The sequence below is a fragment of the Octodon degus genome, unplaced genomic scaffold (genome assembly GCF_000260255.1).
Source record: "Octodon degus isolate 3935 unplaced genomic scaffold, OctDeg1.0 scaffold00050, whole genome shotgun sequence".
NCBI lineage: Eukaryota > Metazoa > Chordata > Mammalia > Rodentia > Octodontidae > Octodon > Octodon degus.
In genome coordinates, this window is record NW_004524626.1 from 10,888,412 (window position 1) to 10,898,176 (window position 9,765).

General features: G+C 55.1%; 1 protein-coding gene across 2 annotated transcripts in view; it reads right to left on the reverse strand.

Moving 5' to 3' along the window:
* Positions 1–5,834: 5,834 nt before the first annotated feature.
* Acp5 (acid phosphatase 5, tartrate resistant) overlaps positions 5,835–9,765 on the reverse strand; it is an 11,383-nt gene continuing 7,452 nt past the window's right edge. The window contains exons 1-6 of one of the 2 annotated variants that reach the window (XM_004632810.2): positions 8,508–8,774; positions 8,162–8,243; positions 7,564–7,830; positions 7,251–7,378; positions 6,389–6,734; positions 5,835–6,077 (exon numbers count right to left, since the gene is read on the reverse strand). In XM_004632810.2, the coding sequence (XP_004632867.2) occupies positions 5,835–6,077; positions 6,389–6,734; positions 7,251–7,378; positions 7,564–7,830; positions 8,162–8,243; positions 8,508–8,569 (1,128 nt within the window). In that variant the 5' untranslated portion in view covers positions 8,570–8,774. Of the gene's footprint in view, positions 6,078–6,388; positions 6,735–7,250; positions 7,379–7,563; positions 7,831–8,161; positions 8,244–8,507; positions 8,775–9,765 lie in introns of those variants that run through there. The other variant, XM_023717197.1, reaches the window with a different exon arrangement.

The window sequence follows — 9,765 nt, forward strand, 5'->3', positions numbered from 1 at the left end:
TTATTTGTTGAAACTGTACTTTTGATTTGATTTGAAACTGTCTCATTGCTATATGTTTATCAATAAAACTGAAAAGAAAAAAACAAAACAAAACAAAGGCCAGTTCCTGGGGCCTGGGAGATAACTCAGTAGAATAAGTGCTTGCCTGGCAAGCACAAGGGCTTGAGTTCAATCCCTGGTTCCAAAAAAAAAAAAAGGCAGACACGGGGCTCACACTTGTCATCCCAACACTGGGGGCAGCTGAGGCAGGAGGATCGAAAATTCAAGCACAGTCTGGGCAATTTAGCAAGACCCTATCTCAAAATTTAAAAATGTAAAAGTGCTGCGATGTAGTTCAGAGTCAGAGCCTCAGAAAGGCCAGAACCCCTGCTCAGCCCTAGCTGCGCGCGCTGCAGCTTCTCCCCATCCACTCTTCCTCCGGAGCCGATCAGCTGGAGGCCCTGAAGAGGAGGGCGACGCCCCAGAAGCCGAAACCCCAGGCCCACCACAGCCCTCCTGAGCAGGCTCAGCGCGACCCTCATCTAGGAATCCTAGCCCTCGGGCTCTGCCGCACCGCCAGTTGTTCACCGCCCAACGCCGGTGCTGACATAAGCGAGTGGAGCTCCGCAGTCTCGCTGCTGGCGACCCCACCGGCAGACTCTCTGCTTTCCTCTTGTGTTTGTGTGTATGTAAAGAAAAACTCTGAGAATTTATTAATTTTTTTTAAATACTGGCAAAGAATTACTCTTTTAGGGGGAAAAAAAGGAAGATAACTGCGTATCACTAGCCGGGGGGGGGGGGGCACGCCTGTAATCCCATAGGCATGTCTACATGTACTGCGGTGGCGAGCCTTTTAGAAATGCCTCCAGTGACAGCAAACAGCGAGCCGCAGCACGTGTGCCGTACTTCACCACCCTTGGAAGCAGCGCTTCCTCCCCCGTCCCCAGGACTGGGGGTTAAACTCGGGGATCTTCTCCCGCTGAGCTCCAGGCTGGCGATCCTGCCTCGGCCTCCGGAGTAGCTGAGACTGTGAGTGTGTGCCCCTGCACCTGGCTAGCTTTCCCTTTTTAAGCAATCTAACTGGCCCTTAGTTGAAACTTCCGAAGGCTCTCTAGGAGTCCTCTATTTAAAGTATGCCTTTGAAACTGTCTTGCGTATGATGTGTTGGGTTAAGCACCACATCCCCTTTGTTTTCTGTTTGTTTCGTTTTCCATTTTCCCAACCTGTCACGCCACCTTCTCGCTGAGGACGTGCAGAAAATACTCTCACTTAACCGTTACCTGCGGTAAAACTGGAGGTGCTTTCCCCAGGGGACGCGTGGCTGTTAATGTCCTCACCACACGAGGGCGCCAGCTGCCTTCTCTTTGGCAGAACAGCTCCGAGGCTCTTTTTGGAGTTTGGAGTTGCTCTTCCCAGCACTGGGAGTCATGGGAGGTGGGGAGACAAGGAACAGCCCTGCGGGGACTGGGGTGCGTGGCTAGGGACTGGGCTGGAGGCAGGAGGACGCCGACACGGGCACTGGATATGAGAGGACAAAGGAGCTCCGGCTGAGCGGTGAATGCCGATGCCAGGCCTCAGTCTGCAGAAGCAGTGAGGGGGTGTGGGGCGGGGCATCCGGTGCACTGTGCGGCGTGCCGTTCCCTTTGTCTAGAATGTCAGTTATTTTTGTACCTTCCTAAAATATTCCTCCTGGTCTCTGGAGGCAGGAGGATCCCCATGAATGTGAGGCAGGCCTGGGCTATATAGTGAGACCTTCCTTCAATAATAATCGTAATCAGAATCGTAAGTATTCCTGCTGGTCCCTGTAGACCTTGAGCCAGGCACCCTGCCCTGAAGACCCCTCCTGAGCAGCTGAGCTTGTTCTCGCATCCCTGTCCTGCTCGTCGGCCTCTGAGGGTTTCCCTGGCTGGGTCCCCCGTGGAATCCTCTGCACCCTGCACAAGGCTTGCACCAGAGAGGCTGCAAGGAGCCTCTGGTTTGTCCTAGGAGTGAGCCAGCGTGCAGGCTGTGGCTGCAGTTCGGGGACAGCCCCGAGTGGAAGAAGCAGTGGACAGGGAAAAGCTCAGCTACAAGTGCTCAGCCCACTGGGGCTTGCAGAGCAGCCTGGGAGCTTTAGGGGTGAGACATGGGTGGGGGCTGCCTGTGATCCCAGCACTCGGGAGGCTGAGGCAGGAGGATTGCTCTGAGTTACAGACCAGCCTGGGCTACAAAGTGAGCTCAAGGTCAGCATGAACTGCATAGCGAGACCTGTCTCAAAAAGACAAAAAAACGAGACAGGCGAGATGGCTCCGGGGTCATGCTGAGACCTCAATTGAGACTGGGTCTGGTGGCACGCACCTGTAATCCCAGCATTTGGGAGACTGTAAATAGGAGGATCACTGCAGTCCAATCTATGTAGTGAGACCCTGAACACCCTGTAGACCCTTCCCTAAATTCAGAAAAAAGGAAAAAAGAAACAGTTCGTGTGTCACTCCCCAGAGATCCCTGCGCTGGTGGCTCAGGCCCCAGCTGGCTGATGCTAAGGTCATGGATGACTGATGCTAAGGTCTTGATGCTTTCCCCCTCCCCCAACCAGGATTGAACCCAGGCCCTTGCACTTCCCAAGGAAGCACTTACTCAACTGAGCCATCTCCCCGGCCCTTTGTTTTTGTCTTGAGACAGAGTCTCACTGTGTAACTCAGGCTGGCCTTGTGCTCACTTTGTAGCCCAGGTTGGCCTTGAACTCACAATGATCTTCCTGCCTTCGCCTCCCGAGTGCTGGGATCACAGGCGTGCGCTTCCACGCCCGGCTGGACACGCTGCTTTTGCTGTCTGCAGCAGGGCAGCACCTCCTGGTGGGAAACAGAAGAAATCTCCCACTTTTTGGTGGGGAAAAGGACAGAGGAGGCCAAGTGAGCGAGTGTCAGGCCTGCTGTCCTGCGTGCAGCTAGGCCGGAGGGCGGGGTGTCTAGTGAGCACAGCGACTGGAGAACGCCGGAGGAGGAGGCCCAGCCACCGTCCTGCCCCACCACTTTGCTGCTTCTCCTTTCTGTGCTCTCCCGAGGGACGCTGGGCCAAGCAACCTGTGACTCAGACCCCTGCCGGCCCAGAGTCAGCGGGAGAGAGGCTGCACGAAGAGGTCAAGGCTGAGGGTCTGGATCAGGCACGGGGCATGTTATATAAGCACAGTTACTTGGGAGGAGGCTGAGGCAGGAGGATCCCAAGCTCAAGCCCAGTCTGGGGACTTTAGGAAGACCCTGTCTCAAAATAAAAAATAAATGCTCGTTTGGGCAACATAAATACTAAAAATATGTATACACAGGGCTGGGGACATAGCTCAGTGCAAAAGCCCTGGGTTCAGTCCCCAGTATTGCAAACAATAAAACTAAAATTATTTGCAGGCTACCAGTGTGGCTCACTGGCAGAGTGTGGTTGTGCACATAATGCGCCAGGTTCCATCCCCAACACCACAATCAATCAATCAACCAATCAATTAATAGAGTCTTGGGGCCAGGGAAATAGCTCAGTAGAATAAGCGCTTGCCTGGCAAGTGCAAGGGCCTGAGTTCAATCCCCGGTTCCGCAAAAAAAAAAAAAAAATTAATAGAGTCTTGCTCCTGGGAGCAAATCCTGTCTATCCAGAGACACAGCTGCGCACGTCGGGCACACACGAACAGGGTCATTAAATGCAGCGTTCCTAGAGGATTGAGAAGTGGCTGGAAGCGATCTGTTTGGCCCTCAGTGGACAGCTGGTTCCTGATTCTGCACCAGTTGGGGTCTCTGAAGCCACAGAAAGACGTGGCCGCTGTCCCGAGGGTGCAGAGCGCCCAGCTCCAATTACAAAAAGCAGAAACCCGAAAGGCAAAGGCAACCTTGGCAGCCAACGGGACAACCGGGGGTCTGATGGTGCAGTGGGTTTGTGCCTTTGTCAAAACGCTTAAGCCATGACCAGATATGGGGCCAGGAGCTTTGGTGCACCTATAATTACAGCTCTCCAGAGGCTGAAGCAGGAGGGTCACCACAGTTCAAGGCCAGCCTGATCTACACAGTGAGTTCAAGGCCAACCTGAATTTCATAGCAAAAGAAAGAAAGAAAGAAAGAAAGAAAGAGAGAGAGAGAGAGAGAGAGAGAGAGAGAGAGAGAGAGAGAGAGAGAAAGAAAGAAAGAATCAGCCTCAAAGCAAAATAATAGAAAGGGCTGGGGGTGTAGCTCAGGGCTTCCTGTGTGACAGGGGACGTGGGGGAATGGTATATTTATAGAAACATCATCCCCATAGAAGGGAAGAAATGGGCAGGATCCTGGGGAGAAGGGCAGGGCTGGGGAGCAGGGTAGGAACCAGCAGATGCGTCCTGGGAGTGATACAGGGAGAAAAACTGATATGGGGACCCCCAAATGACACAGGGGTAGTGGAACTCCCGACCTGATCTGGATGAACTCGTGTTCTCTAAAACCAAAGAATGAATTTTAGGAACAAATGGAGGTTATGAGCAGAATATATTTATTAAGGGAAGGAAAGCTCCTGTCTAAGAGAGGAACAGAAAGGAGGCCAGAGCAGGTTATCCCTGGGAAGCCGTCTCTTCCAGGGACTTCTATAGTGTAAAAACCATGTGGGGCTAAGGTGGAGAAAATGGGAACTGGCTTAGGTGGATGTAGGGTGGGACAAAACTACGGTCAACCAATGGGATTGCAAGCACCTTTGCTCAGGTAAAATTAAGTCCAGGACCAAATGGGGAAGGGAGTCACGTAGCAAGCCACGTAGCAATCGTAACAAGTGGGCATGAGTGTAGAACTGGACTTTATCTGGTGGCCATCAGATAATGATTCTTTTTTGCTTTCTCAGGGTGAAGATCAATCCTGGATGCTGATGTTCAGGGAGGTTAGCATTTGTTTGGTCTTTGGTCCTTAGGTCTGGCTCACTGCAGGGAGAACCCGCCCCTCCCACAGTTGTAAAGTATCTCCTCTTCTGTGTTACTTCCTTCAAGGGCCTGGCCCTGTCTGACTGTTTATAATACTTTTATCTAACTCAACTGCCAGCAACAGGAAGTCTGTTTTGTGTTTTACCCTTGTTCCTGCTTGGTTTTGGTAGTGGATTAAAGCTAGGCCCTTTGCATTGAGTTTTGTCTGCAGTCCACTTTTTTTTTTTTTTTAACCAGGAATCAAACTCAGAACCTTGTGCTTGCCAGGCAGGCACTTGTGTCACTGAGCTATATCCCCAACCCTCCAGTCCACTTACAATTTTTTCTTTAAATATCGAGATAGTGTTTTGCTAAATCACTGAGCTGCCCCCGTTGGGGTCTAACTTGGAATCCTCCTGCCTTAGCCTCCCAGAGTTCAGGGATACAGGTAGCTACCACCATGACAGCTGAGGGGGGGAGGGGTCATGAGGTTTTTTTTCTTTCTGTTTTTTTGTTTTGTTTTGTTTTGTTTTTAAGGCACGGGGCCTTGCTGTGTAGCCCAGGCCTAAACTCTAGACAACCCTCCTGCTTCAGCCCCCACATCTGGCTCTTGGGCTTAGTTTAAGTTACATGAGCTACAGCACCAGCTGTTAACAGACAGAGCTGACAGGAGGAGCCCCTGACATTCTGGTCCCATCGACACCCCATGTCCCAGATAGGCATGCAGTCTTGCCAACTCTTCCTTTATTGAATGGCAGGAACAGAAGACGCTGGGTTCCCTCCCTGCCCCCAACACGTACCCCAAGCCCGGCCTGGGGAGGCACGTGTGCAGCCGGGAGGGTCACGTGTCCAGGCCTGCGCAAGTGTGGCCACCAGTTTGGGCCCAGTGCTGTGGCTCCGTCCTGTCCTGCTGAGCCCTGTGGCCCCTGGACACCCCTAGAGTCCCTGCCTCAGGTCCCGATGGGCACAGCCTCCTGGGAGATCAGGGCCTGGGCCGCCGAGGCAGGCTGGTCTTGAAGAGGGACTTGCCCGAGGCTTCGATGTAAGTGACTGTCATTTCTTTGGCGCCGATCTCCACGTAGGCAAAGCCACCCAGCGAGTCCTCGGAGCCGTAGTGGAACCGCAGGTAGCCGTTGGGGACTTTGCGCTGGTGCCGCACGGAGGGGTCCATGAAGTTCCCAGCCCCACTCAGCACATAGCCAACGCCTTTCTCATCCTGAAGGTACTGGGGACAAAGGACAGGGGAGTGGGGCAGCTGCAGCCCTGACAGGAGCTGACAGACCTCCACCCATGGGGGCCACATCTGTTCATGATGCCAGAGACTTATTTTAGGCACTGGGAATCAAGCTCAGGACCTCATGCTTGCTGGGTAGACACCGTGACACTGAGCTATACCCCACACCCTATTTTATTTATTTTAAAGACAGACTCTCTGTCTGTATAGCTCAGCCTGGCCTTGAACTCCCGGTGATCCTCCTGCCTCAGCCTTCTCTATGCCGGGAGGCCAGCCCTGCACCATGCCTGGCCCCTTCTTACCTGCAGGTTGTGGTCATGGCCACACAGGTAGGCTGTGACCCCATAGGTGACCAGCAGGGGCCGAAGGTGCTTGACCAGGCAGCGGGTGGGCCCATGCTCAGCGATGGACCACACAGGGTAGTGGCCGGCCACCAGCACGTAGTCCTCCTTGGCCGCCGCCAGCTGCTTCTTCAGCCAGGACAGCTGGGTCCGGGCTACTGCCAGGTCCCGGGGCCTCTCAGGCTGCTGGCTGAGGAAGTCATCGGAGTTGCCACACAATGTCACCGTGTCCAGCATGAAGATAGCCACGGTCACGTTGGACCGCGGAATCTTGAAGTGCAGGCGGTAGAATGAGCTGGGAAAGTTCCTGACACGGGAACAGAGGCCAAGGGCAGACATTTGGAATAGAGAGATGTCAGGGCCATAGCTGGCTCAAGCTAAAGGACCTTTGAGAAAACTTGATGTATTTTTTTTAACTGAGCTATATCCTTAAACTTTTATTTTTTATTTATTTATTTATTTATTTATTTATTGCTTGGAATGCCTTCAGGGCAGGTTTGGCTGGCTTGAGTTGTGGGGATTGAACCACAGCAACCTGAGCCTGACTGCTTTGTTGAAGCAGCCACTTAAAGAACTGAGCTAAGGAGCAGGCCCCCAAAAAATTTTATTTTGAGACAGGGTCTTCTGAGGTCACTAAGTTTACCAGACTAAACTTAAATTTGTGATCTCCCTGCCTCAGCCTCCCAGAGTACTGGGGTTATGGGCAGCCGCCCCTATGTCCTGGTTTTGGGTTTTTTTCCTAGGACAGAGGTTTCACTGTGTTGCCCTGCTGGCGTTCAGCCCCTGGAGAGCCTCCTGCTGGACATCCCCGGGGCGTGCTCACCACCGCTTGGAGACCTTGGAGTAGGCGATTTGTGCTGAGACGTTCCCAAGGTGGTCGTGGTTCCCGGCCAGCACGTACCAGGGCACATTGCGCAGGGCGCGGTCAGAGAACACGTCCTCAAAGGTCTCCTACAGTGGACAGAAAGGGCGCCCCCCCCCCCCGCAGGTCACCAGCTGCCCTCCTGCTCCCACCAATCAGGGGCCAGGGAGCTGAGGCGTCCTGGAGAGACCCACAGGTGCTCTGCCCACGCTGCTCTGCACCCCCCAGAGGAAGGCCACCAGATTGGGCAGCTGCCGCCCAGCCCGGCACGCACCTGGAACCTCTTGTCATTGACATCATGGACGCCGGTGAAGTAGAAGTTGTCCCCCAGGGACAGGATGAAGTCGGCCCCCATCATCTGCACAGCTTTGGCGATCTCCTTGGCGTTGGCCATCTCCCGGGCTGTGTGGAATGGGGCATTGGGAACCCCGCCCCAGTCACCCACAGCCACAAAGCGCAGGGTGGCCGTGGGGGCCGTGCAGCTGGCCAGGCGGAGCAGCAGAGAGGCCTGCAGGGCCAGCAGCACCACCCACGCAGACATCTGCAAAGGGAGAGACCATGTGTGAGCCTGAGACCCCAGGAGGAAAGGATCCTGATCTCTGCAGGCTGGACCAGCAGGGTGGATTGGGGGGTTGAGGGATTGAGACAGCCTCACTATGCAATCCAGGCTGGCCATGAATTCACTGTGTAGCCCAGGCTGGCCTCCAACTTATGGCGATTCTCCTGCCTCAGCCTCCTGGGGTGCTGAGATGACAGGCGTGTGCCACACACCTGGCCTTGGGGTGCCAAAGCTTCCAAGACTCCGTGGCACAAATTGGAACTGGCTGAGGGGACGGGAAGCCCTTTCAGCACCCCACACACCCAGAACTCACCTTGGGGAGCTGCAGCCTGGTGAGCAGTGGACACGGGAGGCAGGTAGACTCCGGGCCTGGGTGGCTGTCAGGGCCTTTATTCCTGGGGGTGGAAGTGGATCCTCCGGAAGGGTGATGCAGTTTCTCCAGGGACAAGCTGGGTGCCTGGGGCCCTCCCCTGGGTCATGTGAGCCCGACTTCCCTAGAACTGGACGTGGGATCCCAGGAGGGGGTCAGGGCTGGCGTGGGAAGTCACTGCCACACGGCTGCTGGGGCTGGCTGACCGTTGGGGGCTGTTCCTGTGCCTCAGCGCTCCTGTGCACTGGGGAGTGCGTGTGCTGGGCCCAGCTGTGTGGCACACACCCACCATGGCTGGGCGGGGACTGCTTCCTGTGTGCAGCCTGGGTCTGTTGTGTGTGTGTGACACATCTGCTGAGCCTGCAGGTCCAGGTGGCCTGTCTGAGACGCTCACTGTGTCAGGAAGCCTGTGACCAGAATCAGCCACACTGCAATATGTGGCTGGCCTGAACCCAGGCTGTTTGGTGACATCGGAGTGTGGGAACTTCCTGGGTCCCTGGTCTCCCCCCTTGTCCCCACAGACACAGCAGTGGTGGTGGCTCCTCTTTTCCAGGAAGTACTGCCAGTGCCCTCCCCGACCTCCCACACCAATCCCACAAGAGTCCCTGGGGACAAGGTCACATGACTGCCCCTCTTTGACCCCCAACACCTCCAGCAGCTGCCTGTGAAGCCTCCCAGGAAGGGCTGCAGGGCTGGGCGGTGCAGGGTGTGGCCTCCCATTCACCTCCTAGCTCCCTCTCCGCCCGGAATGCCGTCCAGGCTTGTCCCCTCAGCACTCACAACCAAGTCCCTCTAGTGCCTGCTAAGTTGCCCACACTGGGGCAAACTTGGGTCCTCCTGCCTCAGCTTCCAGAGTTCTGGAATGACAGCAGATAGAGGAGCCCTCCTCTAGCACAAGAATACAGGCTCAGGAAGAGGAGTGACATGACCCGAGTTACTGTCGAGGATGGCTGTTGATGACACTAGTACCCCCAGCCCCACCCCGTGTCGGTGTTGCAGCTGGGACAGACAGGAAGGAAGTGAGTGAAAAAGTCAAAGACACACTGTCCCCTCCCCCAGCGCACCTACCACCAGTGTTCAGCTGGGTGCCGAGGCCAGGACTCTGGCTCACCTGGGTTTTAAGGGTTTAATGAAGAAGAGGAGGCGGTGCCAGCCTGGGCTCCAAGCCAGCCAGGTGGACGCTGTAGAGGGTGGACACCCAGCTGCACTGCCCCACCCCACCCCAGCCTGCAACCTGGGCCAAGGACACCCAGGAGGGCCCAGACCCACGCCCTAGGGCTGAGGGTCCCGGAGGAAGGGGGCCTCTAGAACCCATTTCTTCCTCTTGCTCCTCCTGCCCGGAGCTGACCTGCCTGGGACACTTGGGCACAGGCCTCAGGTGCAGCACCAGATGAATAAGGCCAAGCTCTAAGAAGGAGGTCTGGGGCCAGGGAGATAGCTCAGTGGCATAAGAGCCTGCCTGTTAAGCGCAAGGTCCTAAGTTTGATCCATGGTACCTGCCCCCCACCCAAAAAAAAAAAAAAAAAAAATTAAAAATAAGAAAGGAG